At 43.6% G+C, this 25,955-nt stretch overlaps 1 protein-coding gene across 1 annotated transcript in view; it reads left to right on the forward strand.

Moving 5' to 3' along the window:
- Window positions 1–25,955, forward strand: part of MALRD1 (MAM and LDL receptor class A domain containing 1) — a 900,174-nt gene that overhangs the window by 425,476 nt on the left and 448,743 nt on the right. Inside the window, exon 19 of the mRNA XM_073677476.1 lies at window positions 12,316–12,403. Within this exon, the coding sequence (XP_073533577.1) occupies window positions 12,316–12,403 (88 nt within the window). The remainder of the gene's footprint in view (window positions 1–12,315; window positions 12,404–25,955) is intronic.

The following is a 25,955-nucleotide window of genomic DNA, read 5'->3' on the forward strand; positions in this document are numbered from 1 at the left end:
AGGTAGATGCAGAAAAAAATATATTCAGTTTGCAACCTGATGGAGGTCTGTATAGATGGATTAATAGAACAAGTCCCACACACAGCTAGAAGCCCAATATTTTTTCAGAGGTAGATGCAGAAAAAAATATATTCAGTTTGCAACCTGATGGAGGTCAGTATAGATGGACTAATACAACAAGTCCCACACACAGCTAGAAGCCCAATATTTTTTCAGAGCTAGATGCAGAAAAAAATTATATTCAATTTGCAACCTGATGGAGGTCAGTATAGATGGACTAATAGAATGATGCTATGCCCAAAAGATTTTACTTCACTAGGTGCAGTAAAAAAATTGGTATTCTATACACAGGTGGTATATCTTGCAACACAGATAGGCTACTCCACTGACTAACACACTCTGCAATAGGCCAAAAAGGATTAGCTTTGCTAGATTCAGCCAAATGCTGTGAAAAAAACTTGCACAGCACTGGCACAGACCTGCCTGGCAAAAACCGATAGGAACTGATGTAACCTAGTCCTGAAAAGGACTCCAATTACAATTAGTCTTTACTCCCACAACCTATCTATTTAAGAGCACAGACCTGCCTGATAAAAGTCATAGGAAATGCTGTAACCTAGTCCTGAAAAGGACTCCAATTACAATTAGTCTTTACTCCCACAATCTATCTATTTAAGAGCACAGACCTGCCTGATAAAAGTCATAGGAAATGCTGTAACCTAGTCCTTAAAAGGACTGCAATCACAACTATTCCCTACTCCCAAGCTATCTGTAGATTTGTGCGAAAATTGGCTTGAAATTAACAAGGTATAGCGCACACAGCAACAGCGGTGCCGTCTAACACGCAGCTGCAGCAGTGAGAAAATGGTGGCGACGGGGAAAATGGCTTGGTCTTATAGGGCAAGGACATGTGACATACACTGCCAATGACACATGCCCTTGCTTGTGTGAAAAAAAGCACTTTGCTCCGTGTGTGCGCTGCTGATAGGCTGACAGATTGCACCTCCCCACTGCAAATGCGGGAAAGAGAAAAAAAAATGGAGATCTTCATTATTCCTGCAGAGATCCATCCCCTGCCCCTCCCCCCACCCCGCTGTACACTCAAACTGCGTATTAACATTAATTTTCATCATTACTGAGAAAAAATCCAGTTATGATTTTGGTGCACGAACAGTTATCGAACATAACCTCGAACAGCCGAATTTTTCTCAAATTGTTCGTGTTCGCCGAACGGCTCGAACACCGTCCAAAACAGCTCGAATTTGAGATTGGCGAACAGTTCGAGTAGAACAACGCTCATCTCTACACCCTACATCAGTACAGTACATGTGCACACAAGTTTGGAGTGACCCATAGACTAGCAGTAGACTCTATCTCCATTATGGGCAAAAAGGTTAAACTCATTTGTACCCATTTCTGCAGTATAGGTTTGATCCATCATAGTACCAGCAATCTCTCCATTGAGCCCAGGCTCTAAAGAACCAGTAGAAGAAAACCAACATTTGGAGGAGACTTTGGAGCAAAGCATTTATCACTAAGGTCTATTTCTTGGGAGTATTCTCAAATAACTTAATTTGATAAGTATAATTTATCATTGTTAACCCATTCATGACCTTGGAATTTTCCATTTTTGCGGCTTCTTTTTTTTTTGTTCCCTTTTTTTTTTTTCTGAGTCATAACTTCTTTATTTTTCTGTCCATATGGCGGCATGAGGGCTTGTTTTTTGTGGGACAAGTTGTTCTTTGGAACGACTACATTGATTTTGCTATATAGTGTACTGGAAAAAAGGAAAAAAAAGTCTAAGTGTGAAGTTGCCAAAAAAAAAATGCAATTCCATAATTGTTTTTTTTTTTTTTACCACATTCACTAAACAGGAAAACTGATCTGCCATCATTATTCTCCAGGTCATGACGAGTTCGTAGATACCAAACATGTTTAGGTTCTTTTTTATTTAAGTGGTGAAAAAAAATTCCAAAGTTTGTGAAAAAAAAATGGCGCCTTTTTCCAAGACCCCTAGTGTCTGCATTTTTCTGGATCTAGGGCCAGGTGAAGGCTTATTTTTTGCACGCCAAGCTGATGTTTTTATTGATACCATTTTGGGGTAGATACGATGTTTTGATCACCTGTTATTGCATTTTATTACAAAGTTGTGGCGACCAAAAAAACATAATTCTGGCGTTTTGACTTTTTTTTCTCATTACGCCGTTTACCGATCGGATTAATTCTTTTTATATATTGATAGATCGGGCGTTTCTGAACACGGGGATGCCAAATATGTGTATTTTTTAAATTATTTTATTTTGAATGGGGCAAAAGAAAGGTGATTTTAACTTTTATTTTCTTTTAAAAACATTTTTTTTACTTTTTTGAAGCTGCGATCTTCTGATTGCTTGTGCTACAGAAATGATCGCAGATATGATCATCTGCAGAAATGATCATCTGTTATGAACACCGGCCACGGTGCGGTGCTCATAGCAGATCAGCATTGACAAGCATGGGGGTCTTCTGCAGACCCCCGGTTGTCATGCCAACCAATCGGTGCCCCGCAATCATGTGACGGGGCGCCAATGGGCGGGCTTAATGACGCACTTCCGGCACGATCATGTTAAATGCCGCTATAAGAGATTGACAGCGGCATTTAACTTGTTAATAGCCGCTGGTGGATCACGATTCCACCTGCGGCTGTTAGGGGCACATGACAGCTGATCAATTCAGCTTTCATGTGCCTGAAAAGATGCGGGCTCAGCGCCGAAGCCCGCTTCAAGTGGAGGGACATGACCCATGACGTACCTATACGTCATATTTCGTAAAGGGGTTAAACTCGCCATGCTTTCCTTCTCATCCAAAACTCTTCCTTTCCTTCCCATATGCCAAACCTCTGAGCATATAATTAACATCCAGTGTACCTGAGAGCAAGGAAAAAGCTGACAAGAGAGATAAAAATAAATAAAGCAGAGAGAAAAAACAGCCCTTGAACGTCTAAAAACAAGGAACCAAATGGGCTGGGAAGGCGATGTTCTCTTCACCTACTGCAATCTCTTTATTTACAAAATTCAAATTCCCTCTTCCAAGCTATTTTAAAGGGAATCTGTCCTCAAGTTTATGCTCCCCATCTGACAGCAGCATGATTTAGAGGCAGAGACCCTGATTCCAGCGATGTGTCACTTACTGGGTTAGTTGCTGCAATTTTGATTAAAAAACCCCGCCCCCACCACTGATTGTCAGCTTTTTGCCAATGCACAGTGTACGGAAAGCTGCCAATCAGTGGTGGGGGCGGAGTTGGACTACCTGGCAGCAGGTCAAGTAGTCCTCAAGCCATAATCTCCTGCTGATAAAACTGAGATTTAGCAAAACTACAGCAAGCAGCCCAGTAAGTGACACATCACTGGAATCAGGGTCCGTGTCTCGACATCATGCTGCTCTCAGATTAGGTAACAAAAATCTGGTGACAGATTCCCTTTAAAGCTCTAGTCCCCTAAATTAGACTAGCTGTTGTAAACAGATATCACCCACTCCACAATCCCTGACCCACTTGCTAAGTCACTACACATCCTTCTGCCCCAGTTAGACATTGTAGGCCTATCTATCTGTCTATCTATCTATCTATCTATCTCATGTCTATCTATCTATAATATCTATCTATCTATCTATCCCTCTATCTATACTATTATCTATCTATCCCTCTATCTATCTATCTATCTGTCTATCTCATGTCTATCTATCTATAATATCTATCTATCATCATGTCTGTCTGTCTTCATGTCTGTCTGTCTGTCTTCATGTCTATCTATCTATCTATCATCCATCTATCTATCTATCTATTATCTATCTATATATCTATCTATCTATCTGTCTTCATGTCTGTCTGTCTATCTATCTTCATGTCTATCTGTCTATCTTCATGTCTGTCTGTCTGTCTATCTTCATGTCTGTCTGTCTATCTTCATGTCTGTCTGTCTTCATGTCTATCTATCTATCCCATATTTATCTATCTATCTATCTGTCTGTCTTCATATCTATCTATCTATCTGTTATCTATCTATCTATCTATCTATCCCATATCTATCTATCTATCTATTATATGTATCTAACTATCTATCTATCTATCTGTCTTCATGTCTGTCTGTCTATCTTCAGGTCTGTCTATCTTCAGGTCTGTCTGTCTTCAGGTCTGTCTGTCTTCAGGTCTGTCTATCTTCAGGTCTGTCTGTCTTCAGGTCTGTCTGTCTGTCCTCATGTCTGTCTATCTATCTATCTCTTATCTATCTTTCTTTCTTCATATCTGTCTGTCTTCATCTGTATCTATCTATCTATCTATCTATCTTTCTTTATGTCTGTCTATCTCTCTCCCTCATATATAACCATTCATCCATCCATTCATCATTTTTCCTTCTATCGATCCGTTGTAGTATCTTCTTATATTCATGATAAATAGCCATCTTATCTCCAGGTGAGAAATGTGTTTAATTGTCTGCATGGCTTAGTGGATAAAATCCATACAATTTAATTCTGAAGAAGGAGCAGCTAGGCCTGTAGAGGATGGATAGTTACTTACAATTGGATGCAACATTAGACAACCTGTTGAACAAGGTGCTTTTCACATATGTAAAGAAAATGTAGTGCTATTTGTCCTAATTCACATTATAAATGAGTTGTGAAATTATCTTCACGGTGACTGCACTCCCCGGAGGAGGCTTTACATTGACATGCAAGTTTTCTTGGAAACGGCATTTCATTGAATGGTGGTCAACACATTTTTACCTTTGAAATCCAATTACAAAGATTTACTGAGAGGGTAAAAAAAACTAGATGGGAAATTGACCCGGCTGCTAAATTCGCAGACAGATTCAGTGTTGCAGAACTGCAAAGATCAGCTCGGCGACGCTTTCTTATGTAAGTTTCTTTCCTATATTAAAGCAGAGTAAATTTTGGCTTGGGTCCTCGAAGTACTATCGTGAGCGCTGCAGGCAATTGTCTGCCAGAAAAAGATAAAAAAGAATATTATTTATTTAACTAGCCGGATCATCACAGAGTATTTCTGTTTGCATTATTTACAACCTAGTCATATTTTTCCAATATTACAATGAATTGATAATAAAATATTGAAATGTAGGCTATAAAAGGATTAAGTGAGAGCAGCTGCAGGCCTGGCACGTATTACATTATTGGCGCCAGCTCTGTGTGTTTGTATGGACGTAAATAATAAATAATAAGACTAAATAAAAAAAAAAATAAAAATCTAAAACTTTATTTTACGCATTTCTCCAAACTTTCATTATCATTTGATTTTTAGGACAAAATTGTTGTGCTGATTTCATTTTAGACCTACAATTAAAGGTATTGGAACTTTGCTTTTCTGATGCTGATTTTCAAATCACCTGCAAACATATAGATATAATAGATTAAATATTGGCTACCAGTAGCCACCACTAGAGGGAGCTGACTGCATGTAGTGTTATTATTGTGTTTAAAGAGGATCTGGTCATTTGCTTAAAAATTATTAATATAAAATTGCTAAAAATCCCTGAGCTCCCCTGATTCTGACACTTTTTTTGGGAATTGCAGTGCATCCTTCCATTACAGAGATATTCACATTTGTTGCTTTTAGAGCTCAGTATGTGAAATCTCCTCTTTGCAGTCCAACTTGGCATTTCTTTAGAGTCTTTTCTGGGGGAGAGTGCTTTCACCCCTCCAACACGTTGTCAATCACAGCTTAGCAGTTATCTGTCTCAGTTGTGATTGGCAGCATCCAGGAGAGGAGTGAAGTTGCACCCACCCCCCAAAGAAAATACTGAGGAAACACCCAGTTGGACTGCAAGCAGAAATTTCACATAATTGAACTCTAAAGGCAAAAAATGTGAATATCTCTGCAAAGCAAAAAAAAATGGCAGAATAAGGAGAGATCAGGGATTTTTAAAATATATTTGACTAAATTATTTTGAGCAAGTGACAGGTTTCTTTTAAAGGGGTTGTCTACTACTAGAACAACTCCTTCTTAAACTAAATGTTTGGCCACTATATAATAAAAAAACCTATACTCCCCTCCCGTACCGGCTCCGTTCCAGCAGTGTTGGCAATCGCGGTCCCGGGGTTGTGATGCGGTGGAATGACACGTGGTGCCCAGCGCCCAATCAGCACTGGCACAACTGTCCCCACCTTTGGACAAATGGAACATGAAGAGCAAGTCCAGGAGCAGCTGCAGTCCGGACTTCCTCTTCATGTTCTGTTTGTCCGTCAAAACGACGGATAGCATTCGTCCAAGTTATACGGTCGTCTGCACATGCTCTTACGGGGGGTCAAGAGGCTGTAAGTTTGATGGTGGGGGTTCGCATATGAGGTCTGTAATTTTTAGGTGGTCTTTATGAATAGGTCAGTCTGTATATATGTATAACAGGCCTGCTCTAGGCAATGTATAAAGGGGTTTCTGTCTATAGGGGGATTCTGGACTCGGAGCTGTAAAAAATAAAGGGTCTAGTCTGAGATCTGCATGTGAAGGGGTATATATTTTTTAGAAGTCTGTATTCATTTTGGGGTCTGCTGAAAGTTGTCATGTGTTTTATAAGTTTTTCAAAAGTTGTGGGAAGGGGTGTGTCCTAAACAAATGTGTGGGGTATAAAGAAAATGTTTTTCTCCCATTTTATGAACAGCAACCACAATGCCCAGCCGGATACGTTAGACAACATATACCAACGGCAACCAAACTGTCCTCTGGGTTCTGTTGTACGATAGAAAGAGTAGCGCTATGTGCTGCTCTGTTCTTCCAATTATATCTGCAACTTGAGGTTCCTAACAGATCATTTGTGAGAAAAAAGCCTCTTAATTGAAAATATGTGTTTTTAGGGGGTTCTTTTCTTGAAAAGATTGAGATACTCTGCTTTAGATAATGCACTGTATATACAGTGATACCTTGTTTAACCAGTGCATCTACTTACGAATTTTCCAAGCTATGAGCCGTTGCTCAGTTGATTTATTGTTTTATGATGCGAGCCGAGATCTGAGTTACCAGCCAGGGAGCTTAGGACACTCACCATGTTGTTATCCTGCTGTGCAAGTATGTCTATCATTGCTGTTGCATTGCTGTTCTGAATCATTTTCCTCCGGCCAACACTATTTTTAGCACTGCATGCATTTGACATGGGGCTGTATATAGGATAATGATTATTTTTTAATTTATGTTCTGCTATTTTTTCTATGGCTGTCCTGTATGTTATTTCACATGTGCAGCAATGTACAGTATACTGCACTATTATGTGCACCCTGTCTCTTTGGAGTGTTGGCTTTAGGGTTCAATATTTGCTATATTTATATGTGAAGATGATTAAGTGAAGTTCTAAAAAAATAAATAATAAATAAAAAAAAAAAAGTACAATACAATAGTTTATTACACATTTAATAGTTTTTCATACTGTACACTACTGTATTTGTTATTTACAAAAAAGAAAAAAAGAAGTAAGACAAAAATATATCTCATACCCTACCATAATTATATATAAATGTAAAGCAAAGTTGCATAATAAATATAGGGTACTTAGTGAACTATTTTTGATCAAAAAAAGTATACAAGCCGTCCCACCAGCGGCAAGGTGACCCTAAATTGGGACGGTACCTATACTGCCTATATTAAAAACCTTACTGTATATCAAAGTTGAAGTAATGCATATAAAAGGGTAGACAAATAGGACCGGGTCCCAACTCCAGACCACCTAGGCCCGTGGTAAGCTACATATATACCAATCAGCTCAACAAAGGGCATGCCACACCCTTAAATTGCACAGAATGCAAACAAGTCAAAAAACCAGACAATGTGAACTGAGGTCTAAGATGGCAGACATACAAGAAACAGAGGCATGTTCACACTAGCAAAAAAGAAAAAAAGAAGCAAGACAAAAATATATCTCATACCCTACCATAATTATATATAAATGTAAAGCAATGTTGCATAATAAATATAGGGTACTTAGTGAACTATTTTTGATCAAAAAAAGTATACAAGCCGTCCCACCAGCGGCAAGGTGACCCTAAATTGGGACGGTACCTATACTGCCTATATTAAAAACCTTACTGTATATCAAAGTTGAAGTAATGCATATAAAAGGGTAGACAAATAGGACCGGGTCCCAACTCCAGACCACCTAGGCCCGTGGTAAGCTACATATATACCAATCAGCTCAACAAAGGGCATGCCACACCCTTAAATTGCACAGAATGCAAACAAGTCAAAAAACCAGACAATGTGAACTGAGGTCTAAGATGGCAGACATACAAGAAACAGAGGCATGTTCACACTAGCAAAAAAGAAAAAAAGAAGCAAGACAAAAATATATCTCATACCCTACCATAATTATATATAAATGTAAAGCAAAGTTGCATAATAAATATAGGGTACTTAGTGAACTATTTTTGATCAAAAAAAGTATACAAGCCGTCCCACCAGCGGCAAGGTGACCCTAAATTGGGACGGTACCTATACTGCCTATATTAAAAACCTTACTGTATATCAAAGTTGAAGTAATGCATATAAAAGGGTAGACAAATAGGACCGGGTCCCAACTCCAGACCACCTAGGCCCGTGGTAAGCTACATATATACCAATCAGCTCAACAAAGGGCATGCCACACCCTTAAATTGCACAGAATGCAAACAAGTCAAAAAACCAGACAATGTGAACTGAGGTCTAAGATGGCAGACATACAAGAAACAGAGGCATGTTCACACTAGCAAAAAAGAAAAAAAAGAAGCAAGACAAAAATATATCTCATACCCTACCATAATTATATATAAATGTAAAGCAAAGTTGCATAATAAATATAGGGTACTTAGTGAACTATTTTTGATCAAAAAAAGTATACAAGCCGTCCCACCAGCGGCAAGGTGACCCTAAATTGGGACGGTACCTATACTGCCTATATTAAAAACCTTACTGTATATCAAAGTTGAAGTAATGCATATAAAAGGGTAGACAAATAGGACCGGGTCCCAACTCCAGACCACCTAGGCCCGTGGTAAGCTACATATATACCAATCAGCTCAACAAAGGGCATGCCACACCCTTAAATTGCACAGAATGCAAACAAGTCAAAAAACCAGACAATGTGAACTGAGGTCTAAGATGGCAGACATACAAGAAACAGAGGCATGTTCACACTAGCAAAAAAGAAAAAAAGCAGCAAGACAAAAATATATCTCATACCCTACCATAATTATATATAAATGTAAAGCAAAGTTGCATAATAAATATAGGGTACTTAGTGAACTATTTTTGATCAAAAAAAGTATACAAGCCGTCCCACCAGCGGCAAGGTGACCCTAAATTGGGACGGTACCTATACTGCCTATATTAAAAACCTTACTGCATATCAAAGTTGAAGTAATGCATATAAAAGGGTAGACAAATAGGACCGGGTCCCAACTCCAGACCACCTAGGCCCGTGGTAAGCTACATATATACCAATCAGCTCAACAAAGGGCATGCCACACCCTTAAATTGCACAGAATGCAAACAAGTCAAAAAACCAGACAATGTGAACTGAGGTCTAAGATGGCAGACATACAAGAAACAGAGGCATGTTCACACTAGCAAAAAAGAAAAAAAGAAGCAAGACAAAAATATATCTCATACCCTACCATAATTATATATAAATGTAAAGCAAACTTGCATAATAAATATAGGGTACTTAGTGAACTATTTTTGATCAAAAAAAGTATACAAGCCGTCCCACCAGCGGCAAGGTGACCCTAAATTGGGACGGGTCCCAACTCCAGACCACCTAGGCCCGTGGTAAGCTACATATATACCAATTTAGGGTCACCTTGCCGCTGGTGGGACGGCTTGTATACTTTTTTTGATCAAAAATAGTTCACTAAGTACCCTATATTTATTATGCAACTTTGCTTTACATTTATATATAATTATGGTAGGGTATGAGATATATTTTTGTCTTGCTTCTTTTTTTCTTTTTTGCTAGTGTGAACATGCCTCTGTTTCTTGTATGTCTGCCATCTTAGACCTCAGTTCACATTGTCTGGTTTTTTGACTTGTTTGCATTCTGTGCAATTTAAGGGTGTGGCATGCCCTTTGTTGAGCTGATTGGTATATATGTAGCTTACCACGGGCCTAGGTGGTCTGGAGTTGGGACCCGGTCCTATTTGTCTACCCTTTTATATGCATTACTTCAACTTTGATATACAGTAAGGTTTTTAATATAGGCAGTATAGGTACCGTCCCAATTTAGGGTCACCTTGCCGCTGGTGGGACGGCTTGTATACTTTTTTTGATCAAAAATAGTTCACTAAGTACCCTATATTTATTATGCAACTTTGCTTTACATTTATATATAATTATGGTAGGGTATGAGATATATTTTTGTCTTGCTTCTTTTTTTCTTTTTTGCTAGTGTGAACATGCCTCTGTTTCTTGTATGTCTGCCATCTTAGACCTCAGTTCACATTGTCTGGTTTTTTGACTTGTTTGCATTCTGTGCAATTTAAGGGTGTGGCATGCCCTTTGTTGAGCTGATTGGTATATATGTAGCTTACCACGGGCCTAGGTGGTCTGGAGTTGGGACCCGGTCCTATTTGTCTACCCTTTTATATGCATTACTTCAACTTTGATATACAGTAAGGTTTTTAATATAGGCAGTATAGGTACCGTCCCAATTTAGGGTCACCTTGCCGCTGGTGGGACGGCTTGTATACTTTTTTTGATCAAAAATAGTTCACGAAGTACCCTATATTTATTATGCAACTTTGCTTTACATTTATATATAATTATGGTAGGGTATGAGATATATTTTTGTCTTGCTGCTTTTTTTCTTTTTTGCTAGTGTGAACATGCCTCTGTTTCTTGTATGTCTGCCATCTTAGACCTCAGTTCACATTGTCTGGTTTTTTGACTTGTTTGCATTCTGTGCAATTTAAGGGTGTGGCATGCCCTTTGTTGAGCTGATTGGTATATATGTAGCTTACCACGGGCCTAGGTGGTCTGGAGTTGGGACCCGGTCCTATTTGTCTACCCTTTTATATGCATTACTTCAACTTTGATATACAGTAAGGTTTTTAATATAGGCAGTATAGGTACCGTCCCAATTTAGGGTCACCTTGCCGCTGGTGGGACGGCTTGTATACTTTTTTTGATCAAAAATAGTTCACTAAGTACCCTATATTTATTATGCAACTTTGCTTTACATTTATATATAATTATGGTAGGGTATGAGATATATTTTTGTCTTGCTTCTTTTTTTCTTTTTTGCTAGTGTGAACATGCCTCTGTTTCTTGTATGTCTGCCATCTTAGACCTCAGTTCACATTGTCTGGTTTTTTGACTTGTTTGCATTCTGTGCAATTTAAGGGTGTGGCATGCCCTTTGTTGAGCTGATTGGTATATATGTAGCTTACCACGGGCCTAGGTGGTCTGGAGTTGGGACCCGGTCCTATTTGTCTACCCTTTTATATGCATTACTTCAACTTTGATATACAGTAAGGTTTTTAATATAGGCAGTATAGGTACCGTCCCAATTTAGGGTCACCTTGCCGCTGGTGGGACGGCTTGTATACTTTTTTTGATCAAAAATAGTTCACTAAGTACCCTATATTTATTATGCAACTTTGCTTTACATTTATATATAATTATGGTAGGGTATGAGATATATTTTTGTCTTGCTTCTTTTTTTCTTTTTTGCTAGTGTGAACATGCCTCTGTTTCTTGTATGTCTGCCATCTTAGACCTCAGTTCACATTGTCTGTATTTGTTATTTAAAAACACCTAACAAAAAATTGGTATGTTTTTTGGAGGGCTGGAATGGATTAATAGCATTTCAATTCTTTTTAATGGGGAAATTTAATTTGATATAAGAGCAAATTGAGTTGAGAGCTTGGTCACAGAACAGATTCAACTCATAAGTCAAGGTATTATTGTATCATATTAGGCAATTGCAAAGAGAGTCTTTCCCTAACATACTGATATCAATGCAATAGCTCTTGTCGGCCACTGGGGGTGGTATAATAAATGACAGAAGAAGTAGCATTGTTACCTTCTTTCACCAGTCGATAGACTACTAATGGGATGCAGACTACAGACCACCATGGAACAACCTATAGTTTGCTGCTGTCCGTTGGTAGGCTAAAATAGTGTGAAATCAGCCCAGCTGCTTTTCTGTATCTTCACGTATATATATACTCCCAAGTATTCAGAGCATTCTGTAAATCATAGATATACTGTGCATATTACGACTGTTTGGGATCAGTTTTGCATGTGATGTTTATGATGCTTAAGTTACATCGGTTTTATACAATATTATATTGTTTTCTGTATTACAGCTGTTAGTCGCAGGCATGGTAGGCGATGGATTCACAGGGGACATTGCAATCGATGATATTTCCTTCTTTAATTGTAGTTTGCATCAAGGTAAGATTACTTGTTCACATCGATGTAATATCAGGAATTAGTTTAAAGCATCTGATTCTATATTTACACTTATCCTATTAGAAGATAAGATATTTCCTTTTCTATTAGAAATCTAATATAGAGACTGGGAACGAGGCTGATGTGGAACCCATGATGGCAATGTGTGATACTGTTATACAAGTTACATTCAGCCACCACCAGGGGGAGCCCACTGCAGACAGATTTAAACATCATGTATTGAGTTGAATACTTACTGTATAAATCCAGATGCAGTTAGCACCTCCTAGTGGTGGCTGTGACTAGCCCAGGGGATGGGGATGACTTGGTACCCGGGCCTTTTGCCTGGCCTTGGGGATGTCGCGGTGGTCGGCTCCCGGGCCCGTACCCTGGGGTCACTCTTTAAAAGGTTGGATAATAGGTTTCTTAGTTTTATGGAATTTCGTGACGCCACCTGTGGCTTCTGGTGAGAAACACCAGCGCTGCGCAGTCCACTGAGGCCGATGATAAGGCAGCTCGGTGGTATAGCTCCCCACAGGTGGAGCTAGGCCTCAGGGCAGCGTACGGAAAAGGGGATGCAGGACAGGCGAGACCCAGCCGGGTCAGGGCAAGAACAGGGATGGACACGGTAGTCACTTCAGTACCTTTACTGGTGGAAATTCAGGCACATCCCGGAGCACTGTGGAGTGAAGGGTGCATATCAGGATCCTCCCCAATGAGCGGGTGTAGGGCCTCCTGTTTCTTGCCTCTGCGTAGTAAGTTTCTGACCTGCCTGGAGCTAGGCCTAACTTTGTCTCTGTCCTGCGCTGGCTGACTTTGTGGTAGGGCCTTCCCTTGGAATACACACTCCTCAGCTTGCGGGGCCTATGTGTCTCCCGGCTCTCTTACGTATCAGCACTTTAGCGATCCTGAGACTTGTAGTTCTCCAGGGATTCCGGTTATGCCTTACTGGGTCATAGAGACCCCGGTAAGCTTCGGACCCGGTGTCCGGTAAATGATTTGGGGTGAGCTGGGTAAGCTCCTCTGCCCCTTATATATACTAACTCTCCACTTGCCTTCGGCCTACTCGGGCCCTCACTAGGCTATACACACTAACGCGCTTCACCGATCTTATGGCGCCGGCACACCTAAAGCTCTAACTAGGCTACAACTGAGTCTAGACTGGGCTTACCTCTGCAGACAGACTTCTGCAAGAACCGAACTGAGAACTCTGTCCTTCTCTGACTGTGAGCAGGAACTCTGTTCTGGCTAGACTGAACTGCCTGGCTCCACCTTCCCTATTTATATCCCTAATGGGCTCCCTCTACTGGTCTGAGGTGGAAGGTGGAGATGTGTGAATGTTTATGGGGGCCTCTTGTGGAGGAATCCATCAATGCACTCTTCTAGGATCTGTGATACCAAGTACAGCTGGGCGTCACAGCTGCAGGAAGCCAAAATGACACAGTGTATGAAGACAGAAAAAAAATAGTTCCCTTATACTGAAATATTATAAAATCAGTCATTACAGTATCTGAGAATGAGAGATTGAATGATGGACATTACAATTAAAGGGGTATTCCAGACAGAAGCTTTCATTACTGACCCACTAGTTTGGTGATAAATGCTAGTTGGATGGAGATCTGAATATTGAGATCCCCACTGATCACCAGAATGGTCCCTCTTCCACCCCATTCTCCAAAATGTCCCAGGAGCCATTTTTCAAAACGACAATGGCAGACTGCATGTTTCTTGTGCCACTGTGAGCTGCCTGAATGGCCTACATGTGCTACCATGGCTGCAGCGTCTCCCGACTTGTCTCCCATCAAGCAGATCTGGGACGTCATTAGTCGGCAATTTCACAGGGAGCTGCCAGCAGAGGATCTTGATGATTTGCCCAAGTACATTCAGTGGCAGAACCTTCCTCAGCCAACCATTAATAACCTCATTGATAGCAGCCGAGGCTGAAAGTGGAGGAATTTCTGCACGTGGTGCACATACTCCATACTGAATAAATCGAGATGTTTTGAACATTTTGTTTCCATTTTTTCACCATTAGCAGATCATTAATACGTCTATCCATCCTGTTATTTCCAGAATTCCACATATTTTCATTATTGGTGTTGCAATTTCAATGTTGAAGAATGTATAATTTTGATATTGAGATGGAAGGTTTTTATTAAGGCAGGAACCCTAAGTCTTCTCCATATGTGGCTATTGTTGGTGATGTACCTGTGCTTATTACTGCATCCTATATATGACAGATTGGGATTGCATTCTCTGTATACTTAGCGCACAAGATACTTGTTACAAGCATTTCCTCTCATATTGTATCTTCTGGTCATAACTCACAATCTGCTGTACTAGAACATTTTTTCCCCAATCCCTATGAAATTGATCTTAAAAGAATTTATCTGCCACAGATGGCAATTACAGACGTTTGTCAAGAAATCTATTACATTCAGCTCTCCATTTACTGTGTATCCAACTGTCTTATGTAACAAATAAAACTCCGTCCCAGAAATCAATTTATTTCTGTTCATCATGCAGGTAGATCTATCATAAGTAAAACTTTCCCATGAAGTTAAAGTCTCCCGAGTATACAGTCGAACAAATATGAGCAGGAAGCTGGACGTGCGGAGAAATCATAGTGCCCCAGAGCAAAACTCAGAATGATCCCCACTCTCCACAGAGATATTTAATGTACTAAAGTTATATTCTCCATAGTTTACTAACAGGCCTCATTCCGTTTTCAGTAAACCGTAGAATGATGTGCTTTGTCAAAAATCTCTATCCTGGTCTCATCTGTCCATAAGACACTTTCCCAGAGAGATATTGGCTTACTCACGCACATTTTGACAAACTGCCGTCTAGCTTTTTTATGTCGCTGTGTCAGCAGTGGCATCCTCCTCCATAGCGTTTCATTTCATTCAAATGTCGATGGATAGTTCGCACTGATACTGATGCACCCTGAGCCTGCAGGACAGCTTGAATTTCTTTGGAACTTGATTGGGGCTGCTTGTCCACCATCCGGACAGTCCTGCTTTGCAACCTTTCATGAATTTTTCTCTGACACCCACGTCCAGGGAGATTAGGGTTGTAAACTTCTTGATTATGTTGCTGACTGTGGGCAAATGAACATCAAGATCTCTGGAGATGAACTTGTAACCTTGAGATTGTTGATATTTTTCAACAATTTTGGTTCTCAAGTCCTCAGACAGTTCTCTTCTCCTCTTTTTGTTATCCATGCTTAGTGTGGCATCACTTATTTGAAGCAAAGTTGTTTACTCACATTTTTGGAAAGGTGCCAACAATTTTGTCCAGCTCATTTTGGGGTTTTGGGTGAAATTATGTCCAATTTGCCTTTTTTTTCTCTGCTTTTTTTGTGTTGTTCCAATACAAAAAAAGGAGATAAATATGTGTAATTGCAATAAATTTCTGGGAGAAACACTTCATCTTCTGGAACAATTTCAAGGGTGCCAACACTTTCGGCCATGACTGTATTGGTATCGGTATTGGGAACATTGTTTTTCTCCCTACAGAAGAGCTCCACCATCCCTGACCCCATCAAGTCATCAAGTTTACTCCCTGTGGAGAATGCAGCTATAGTATTTTGGATGGCTGCATTTTTTTTCTTTTTCGCATGACGATATTCTAAAGCTATAACTTTTTAGAGCGCTAACTGTATAGCTGCTTCACTATAATTTTTTATCAATTATTGCCGAGTTGTTAAAGGTGTTATCCAGTCATTAATGACCCAAGCTGCTGCACAAACTAAAAAAAAATCTTACTTACCTTCTGGACCAGTGCCTTTCCTCCAAACTGTCTCATCCCCTATCCTGATGACATAAACCGTGTTAAGTGACCGCTGCATCCAACCAGTTATGCTGATCAGCTGAAGTTTACTTCCCAGTGGAGGAGACACTGCTCTACCACTCATACGGAACTTTAAGGTTGCAGCCGTTCAATGGTTGCTGATTGACTGCAGCAGTCACTTGACACAGATTGGATGCAGTGATCACTTGACACTGTTTATGTCAGGTAGACGGCGGATGACACAGCGCTGATATTGGAGAAGCGGCATTGGCCTGGGAGGTATAGTATTTTTTTTTAATCTTTGCTGCGACCTGGATCAATTAACCCCTTCCTGGCACATGATGTGCAGTTACGTCATATGCTGTGTCCTTGACTTCGATGCGGGCTCACAAGCTGAACCTACATCTTTCCAGTCAGATAATGACTGTGTTGTTCAGTCATCATCTGCTTCTAACAGATGTTTTGGTTTTTTTTTAACAAATTTCAGAATTTTTTATCACCACTTAAATAAAAAAAAAAATCTATGCATGTTTGGTATCTGTGTACTCATACTGACCTGGGGAATCATATGTCAAGTCAGTTTACCATATAGTAAACATGGTAAATAAAAATTACAAAAAAAAAACAATTGTGGAGTTGCACTTCTTTCGATATTTCACTGCGCCTGGAATTTTTTTTCTTGCTTTCACGTACATTACATGATTAAAATGAACGATGTCATTCAAAAGTACAACTCGTCCCACAAAAAACAATCAATCATTTGGCTATCTGAATGGAGCAATGAAAAAGGTTATAACTAGTCCCCACAGCCCCTCCTCATATCTACTCAATCCTCCTCCTCCAAAACCAGCTTCTCCGCCATTACGGAAGATCAACTTTCCTCCTTACTCTCCAAGTCAGACCCAACCACCTGTGAACTTGACCCTATCCCGTCTCACCTCATCCCTAACCTTACTACAGTCTTCATCCCAACACTAACCCACCTCTTCAACCTATCACTAACAACTAGTGTCTTCCACTCATGCTTCAAACATGCCTCGATCACACCCATCCTCAAAAACCACTCCCTTGACCCATCCTCTCTGACTATCTTTCGCCCCATATCACTTCTCCCCTATGCCTCAAAACTACTGGGACAACACGTCCATTTTGAACTGTCCTCTCACCTCTCCTCCTGCTCCCTCTTTGACCTCTTACAATCTGGCTTCCGACCGCACCATGCTACTGAAACTGCCTTGACTAAAGTCACCAACGACCTACTAACCGCCAAATCCAAACACTATTCTGTCCTTCTCCTCCTGGACTTGTCATCTTCCATTGACACAGTGAACCATTCCCTCTTACTACAGACTCTCTCATCTCTTGGTATCAAAGACTTGGCCCTATCTTGGATCTCCTCATACTTAACAGACAGGACCTTAAGTGTTTCTCACTCACACACTACCTTCTCATCTCGCCCCCTATCTGTTGGTGTCCCCCAAGGTTCAGTCCTAGGACCCCTGCTCTTTTCCATCTTCACCTTCGGCCTGGGACAGGTCATAGAGTCCCTCGACTTTTACTATCATCTCCATGCTGACGACACACATATTTACCTCTCTGGACCTGATATCTCCCCCCTACTAACCAAAATCCCACAATGTCTGTCCGCCATCTCATCTTTCTTCTCTGCTAGTTTTCTAAAAGTTAATATGGATAAAACAGAATTCATCATCTTTCCCCCATCTCACTCAGCTCCCCCATCTGACCTATCCATCAAAATCAATGGCTTTCCCCAGTCCCACAAGCTCACTGCCTGGGGTAACCCTGGACTCTAACCTCTCTTTCAAACCACATATCCAAGCCCTTTCCACTTCCTGCCGACTCCAACTCAAAAACATCTCCCGGATCCGCACATTCCTCAATCACAAATCTGCAAAAACACTAGTATACGCCCTCATCATCCTCCGCCTCGACTACTGCAACCTCCTGCTCTGTGGTTTCCATTCTAACACTCTTGCACCCCTCCAATCTATCCTAAACTCTGCTGCCCGACTAATCCACCTGTCCCCCCGCTATTCCCCAGCCTCTCCTCTCTGTCAATCCCTTCACTGGCTCCCCATTGCCCAGAGAATCCAGTTTAAAACTCTAACCATGACATACAAAGCCATCCACAACCTATCTCCTCCATACATCTGTAACCTTGTCTCCTGGTACACACCTGCACGCAACCTCCGATCCTCACAAGATCTCCTGCTCTACTCCCCTCTTATCGCCTCTTCCCACAATCACATACAAGATTTCTCCCATGCTTCCCCCCTACTCTGGAACCCTCTACCCCAAAGCATCAGACTCTCGCATACCGTGGAAAACTTCAAAAGGAACCTGAACACCCACCTCTTCCGACAAGCCTACAACCTGCAGCAACCCTCGCTCCACCATACCACTGCATGACCAGCTCTACCCTCACCTACTGTTTCCTCACCCATCCCTTGTAGATAGGAGCCCTCGCGGGCAGGGTCCTCGCTCCTCCTGTACCTGTTTGCCGTTGCGTTTTTGTTCAAGATTATTGTAATTGTTCTTGTATGTATACCCCCTTTTTCACATGTAAAGCACCATGGAATAAATGGCGCTATAATAATAAATAATAATAATAACTCGTGGAAGAAGGGGAGGAAAAGTCAAAACGCAAAAAAACAGAAAATCGCCCAGTCAGGAAGGTGTTCATAAGGGTTGTCCCAAAAAGGAAAACCCCTTTATTGATAAAATTCTGTTTTCCTACAATTGCAGCATTTGTATTTATATAGCTAGTATAGCAAATAAATGAGCTGTAGAAATCTGACTGCACTGACTGACTCCCCTTAGTGGTGGCTGCAAGTATAACATGGTTGAGTATTATTTCTATTGAGCAATTTCTTAAAGGAGTTGTCCAGGGCTTTGATACTGATGATCTTCAGTTAGGATGGGTCATCAGAAGTATCAGACTGGTGAGGGTCTGGCACCCATCATTCTCCACGATCAGCTGTTTGCAGCCCCCCTAGTGGCCGGATGTGTGCAATGTAGATAACTTCACGCACTGTGTAGTGGCTGTTCATGGATACACTGTGTGCAGAATTATTAGGCAAATGAGTATTTTGATCACATGATACTTTTTATAAATGTTGTACTACTGAAAGCTGCATAGGCTTGAGAGCCAACTACCAATTAAGTAAATCTGGTGATGTGCATCTCTGTAATGAGGAGGGGTGTTGTCTAATGACATCAACACCCTATATAAGGTGTGCTTAATTATTAGGCAACTTCCTTTCCTTTGGCAAAATGGGTAAGAAGAGAGATTTGACGGGCTCTGAAAAGTCCAAAATTGTGAGATGTCTTGCAGAGGGAAGCAGCAGTCTTGAAATTTCCAAACTTTTGAAGCGTGATCACCGAACAATCAAGCGTTTCATGGCAAATAGCCAACAGGGTCGCAAGAAGCGTGTTGGCCAAAAAAGACGCAAAATAACTGCCCATGAATTGAGGAAAATCAAGCGTGAAGCTGCCAAGATGCCATTCGCCACCAGTTTTGCCATATTTCAGAGCTGCAACATTACTGGAGTATCAAAAAGCACAAGGTGTGCGATACTCAGGGACATGGCCAAGGTATGGAAGGCTGAAAAACGACCACCTTTGAACAAGAAATATAAGATAAAACGTCAAGAATGGGCCAAGAAATATCTTAAGACTGATTTTTCAAAGGTTTTATGGACTGATGAAATGAGAGTGACTCTTGTTGGGCCAGATGGATGGACCAGAGGCTGGATCAGTAAAGGGCAGAGAGCTCCACTCCGACTCCAGCAAGGTGGAGGTGGGGTACTGGTATGGGCTGGTATCATCAAAGATGAACTTGTGGGACCTTTTCGGGTTGAGGATGGAGTGAAGCTCAACTCCCAGACCTACTGCCAGTTTCTGGTAGACAACTTCTTCAAGCAGTGGTACAGGAAGAAGTACAGGACAATGCTCCATCACATGCATCCAACTACTCCACAGCTGGCTGGCCAGTAAAAGTCTAAAAGAAGAAAAAATAATGACATGGCCCCCTTGTTCACCTGATCTGAACCCCATAGAGAACCTGTGGTCCATCATAAAATGTGAGATCTACAGGGAGGGAAAGCAGTACACCTCTCAGAACAGTGTCTGGGAGGCTGTGGTGGCTGCTGCACGCAATGTTGATCAAGAAACAGATTAAGCAACTGACAGAATCTATGGATGGAAGGCTGTTGAGTGTCATAATAAAGAAAGGTGGCTATATTGACCACTAATTTTTTGGGTTTTTGTTTTTGCATGTCAGAAATGTTTATTTCTAAATTTTGTGCATGGATATTGCTTTACCTGGTGAAAATAAACAAGTGAGATGGGATTATATTTGGTTTTTATTAAGTTGCCTAATAATTCAGCACAGTAATAGTTATCTGCACAAACAGATATCCTCCTAAGATAGCCAAATCTAAAAAAAAAAACACTCCAACTTCCAAAAATATTAAGCTTGGATATTTATGAGTCTTTTGGGTTGATTGAGAACATAGTTGTTGATCAGTAATAAAAATAATCCTCTAAAATACAACTTGCCTAATAATTCTGCACACAGTGTATAGATGAGCGAATCCGAACTTAAAAGTTCGGGGTTCGTACCTGACATTTAGCGTCCGGTTCTATACTCCAAACACAGACTTTTCCCGAAAGTCCGTTTTAATTTTCAGAGTTCTGGAGGAAGTCATGAAAGAGAGAGAGAATTTCCAGCTCCAAAGTTCGGGTCCCCATTGTTTTCAGTAAAGTTTATGTTCTGGTTGACGTTCACGTACAGTTCTGGTACCTGAACCAAACTTTTACTAAAGTTCGGGCCAAGTACCAGAATCCGAACTTCCACGGGGCCACTCATCCATATTCGTGGATACTTCAGCTCTGCTTCAATCTGATCTTAGCTCCCTAATTTACAGGAATAAGTGGCTGAGCATCGGAGAAAATTGGGACAAATAGTATATTCAGGACAGCAAGTATTACCACTTGTTGAGCTGCTCGTATATGACATTGTCTGGATTTAATCTTTCGTCACCGGATCAATATATTGTGATATATATTATACACTGATGTACAGTGAGATGTGTAATACATGGCTTCATTGAGTGGCATAATGTCACAGTGGTCATTATAACCTTTCTCCATATCCATAGCAGTTTCTAAAGGCAAAACCCATGACATGATAAAACACGGGAGACAAGGCAAAGATTTTCTACTTGTTCTAGGTCCTTTCATGAAAGGTCATTACAATCAGTCTAGTACAACACTTTTGCAGTGAGAGTGGGAGAGATGGGGCAGAAAATTTATTTTTATCTTGTTTTGATAGCGCTGCCATATTCTGCTGCACAGTACAGAGATTGTCATCACTTATGTCCGCATAGTTGTCATAATTGGAAGGAACACCTCGATCATGTGTAGCACCCTGAGGATTCGGCTGCTACAGGGGTATTGCACCTCAACCCAGAGGTGTGATATTCCACTCCCGGGTAAGGATGGAGTGTGGATCTGAGCTCGGTAGGCTGCATGCACTACACACATCCCATTTCCGAGGAGCAGACCGACGGTACTCCCACTTAGAAATGTGCAGGTACGACCGAGTCTGTTCCTGGCTGGAGTGGGAGGGGGGTGGTACATCCCAAGTAGTGTAGGGGCAGATAGGGGGAGCAGCCTGGGTAAAGTTAGGAGCTCATTGGGTGCTGGTCACCTGAGCTCACACATAGAGGGTGTATATAAGGTGGGCACCAACTAAGAACAGGGTCAGATGCAGAGAACAAGTCAGCGAGCAGAGGAGAAGGAAAGACCCAGAGTGAGAGAGGAGAGAGAGAGACCCAGAGGCACAGAAGAAAAGGACTCTAAGATCCCAAACTAAATCCCCGGGTGAAGAGTCGGCATCAGGGTACCGGAACCCAAGCTGGTGGGGGTAAAAACATTCCCCAGCCAGAGACCGGAGACCGTGGGCAGCGTTTGCCACGGTCACCCACCACATCCACCCCGAAGGCACACCACATGAAGGGTCAGGGAACCCAAGGCCAAGGGTGTCCCAACAGAAGGCCCGAGGGAGCTGGACCTAGGTGGATCACTGGTGGGGACGGCCAGAGAACGGGACAGAAGGAGAGCTCAGGGCCACGCTCCGGACTTGTTTGGGGGTTGGCTGGATCCAGGACCTGGTGGACGCAGCACGGCTCGGGTGGTCACTCGAAGCTGGAGTGACCAGTACAACATCTGCAGTAAGTAAACACCCTTAACTGCACAACCCGACTCTGTCTTCACTGCCGTCTGCACTGCACCACCACAACCCCCATCCTCTGCACCTGTCCCCCCTGAGGCTATACCCCACCCGTTGGGGGTTATACCATCTCAAGCTGCACCTGCACCATCAGCCTCAGCGGACCCTGCTGCAGCGGCGGCCACAGTGACCGCATCACAACGGGTGGCGTAGTCGACACAAAAGAACTCTTAATAACATCTGTAGGACTGCCACATAACACTGAGCTTGACACCCTGGGCACGGACCGGGTCACAGCCACTCGGAAGACTACAACCCCCATCTGATCCGGCTCCGGGTATTCCCCTAAAGAATATGGCCCAGGGGGCGCGTCAACTTTGGCGTAGTCGGCAGGATTACGTGCCCACAACACCCGGGTACTGCGTGCCTGAAGAAAAGTGCAAGTTTACCTCAGAAAGAAGTCTCCTGCCGGTTCCAGAGGGTCCACGCCATCGGACCCCATCACAGGTCGTTTCCCGCCGATTGTCCGCCATTTCCAGCTTGTTCCCGCCATCTGCAGAGTTTCCCGCCACTGGGCGACGCCTCCCGCCAAATCCGAAGATTTCCCGCCTTGGAAGAGCAGCGGACGCCATTATGGGCGTGCCAAAGGAGGGCAAGAGGCCGCCTCCCATCGTGGGCCAGGACAGAAAATGGCGCCAAAAGTGGAAACCGCCCCCACCAACAGAGACTGTGATGCTGGAGGTGTCTGTCAGCGTGAAAGAACTACCCCTGGAGCTGACAGTCACCGAGTTGCCCCGGGACCGCCCTCGAAGTGGGAGGAGACGAAAGAAAAGAACGAAGATGGGTGCGGCCTGGAGCAGTCTGGAGTGAGCGCACCCGGAGGCAAGAAGCCTGGAGAGGAGCAGCAGAGAAGCTCAGCCGGAGATGTCCAGAGAGCAGAGCAGCACCGGCCCGCTGGCCAGGAGCCTGCTGGAAGAAAAGCAGAGCAGCACCGACCCGTTGGTCAGGAGCCTGCTAGACACCACGACCCCACTAGGCCTAGTGGAGGTCCTTGCACAGCTCCCCCGAGACCGGGAGTGTGCACAGACTGCCCTGGAGGGCCTCGCACGGAGGATGGCCCGGGTACAGCGCGAGATATTGGCGGAATGGAGCCGGGAGATGGCCCAGCAAGCTGAAACCAAGACCCGGAGCACGCCAGCCAAGATGAGGAGACAGACCGCCTCTGAGGATGGCGCGGGAGGACCAAAGGCCGGAGACGGCGCCGAGAAGGGAGCCGAACGCATGGAGGCAGGTAAAGGGGACGCCTATACCCCAAGCCGGGACACCGCCCACCTGCCCCAGCTCCCCGTCGCAGAGCCCGAAAGTCCCCCTGCTGTGCCCGAAAACGCCATGTCACCGACGCAGACTAGGCCCCAACCGGAAGCCGCCGCCGCGACCCCTGTGACGTCACACGCCTCGACCCCAAGCGTGACCAAGCAGGAAGTACCACCAGCCTGGTCGCAAGGCCTAGTACCCCCGGGCGTCGCATCACCAACAGCGCCCCCTACCTCCGCGGAGCCTCCGGCCTGGTCGCAAGGCCAGGTAGCCCAGGGTGCCGCCGTCCTAACGGTGCCCTTCACCTTCCAGGTGCCCCAGGCCTGGCCGCAAGGCCTGGGCAATCCGGGCGCCACCACCACCGCGCCCGCACCCGTAAAACCAAGGGTGCCGCGTCTGGGAGAGGACTTGTTTGCCCAGCACACGTGGCCGGACGGGCAGCCTTTCATCTGGCCCCAGAAATATTATGAACTGGAGCACCAGAGGAGAGTTGGGGCCATGTGTGCACCCCTGATTCCGGCTCCGAAGCCCGTGATAAGGATCTCGCCTCCTCTGGAAGAAGCCCAATTTGAGTGGGACCCCACCGGAGAAGACCTAATGGGGTTCACTCAGGAAACCAGGGCAGCTGCAGCAGAGCGTGCTGAGTGTTGCCGACAGCAGCTCGAAGAGTTTGCGAGGGAGCGGAGAGAGAGGCGGGTCCGGGAGCAACAGGCCCAAATAAGGAGCGCCGAGCAGAAGAGCCGAACCAGGAGGGACCCCCGTGCAGCGCACAGTCCCCGTACCACCGGGACTGTAATAAAGTTTAACCTGCAGCATGGGTGGGGCTTCATCAGAGACCACAACACCCCCGGCGACGTTTTTGTAACGCGCAGAGACGTTGAGTCCCATCTGCCGGAGGGGCACAGAGGTCGTGACCTTTATATCGGGGACGAGGTCACCTTTACCCGGCACAAGTGTGCCAAAGGACCTTACGCCCTCCATGTGCATCGCCTGACAGAGGAGGAGCTGCGATGTGAGGAGGAAGAGCAAGAAGATCCGGACGGGTCTGAAGCTGAGATCCCCAAAGAAAGAGCAGGAGGAAGACGTTGTTGAGTACAGCGGAGTAGGTGATGTAAATAAGTTACCCGATCGGGTACCAAAGAAACTGTTGCTACATATATATAGTCCCCGTTGGGACCAGCATGAGTGAACTGTTTACCCGTTTTCCCTTAATCCCACAGGCTGAGGACTGTGAGCAGCCATTCCCTTTCCCTCCTTAACTGGCCGAGGACTGAGAGCGGCCAACTTCCCCTGTATATAGTTGCGCGTCCTAAAGCGCCCCCTACCGGTTTTATAGGAAAACCAGTTTTTCTAAGAGACTGTCGCACTTTTCCCGGACACACGTTGCACAGTGTCCGGAGGAGGAGGAACCAGGAGCCTGAGACGACGAGAAAGTTTTATCTGCTAAGATATGTTATTTATATAATGTTTTATATGTTTTATATGTTCATATGAAAAATTTGTATGTTTTGGTGATGTTTTATGTCTTACAGCCCGAGGACGTGCTGTGATTTACCAGGGGGGAATGTAGCACCCTGAGGATTCGGCTGCTACAGGGGTATTGCACCTCAACCCAGAGGTGTGATATTCCACTCCCGGGTAAGGATGGAGTGTGGATCTGAGCTCGGTAGGCTGCATGCACTACACACATCCCATTTCCGAGGAGCAGACCGACGGTACTCCCACTTAGAAATGTGCAGGTACGACCGAGTCTGTTCCTGGCTGGAGTGGGAGGGGGGTGGTACATCCCAAGTAGTGTAGGGGCAGATAGGGGGAGCAGCCTGGGTAAAGTTAGGAGCTCATTGGGTGCTGGTCACCTGAGCTCACACATAGAGGGTGTATATAAGGTGGGCACCAACTAAGAACAGGGTCAGATGCAGAGAACAAGTCAGCGAGCAGAGGAGAAGGAAAGACCCAGAGTGAGAGAGGAGAGAGAGAGACCCAGAGGCACAGAAGAAAAGGACTCTAAGATCCCAAACTAAATCCCCGGGTGAAGAGTCGGCATCAGGGTACCGGAACCCAAGCTGGTGGGGGTAAAAACATTCCCCAGCCAGAGACCGGAGACCGTGGGCAGCGTTTGCCACGGTCACCCACCACATCCACCCCGAAGGCACACCACATGAAGGGTCAGGGAACCCAAGGCCAAGGGTGTCC

This window comes from Phyllobates terribilis, unplaced genomic scaffold (genome assembly GCF_046119375.1).
Source record: "Phyllobates terribilis strain yellow unplaced genomic scaffold, ASM4611937v1 Scaffold_4__5_contigs__length_816908805, whole genome shotgun sequence".
NCBI classification, from domain to species: domain Eukaryota; kingdom Metazoa; phylum Chordata; class Amphibia; order Anura; family Dendrobatidae; genus Phyllobates; species Phyllobates terribilis.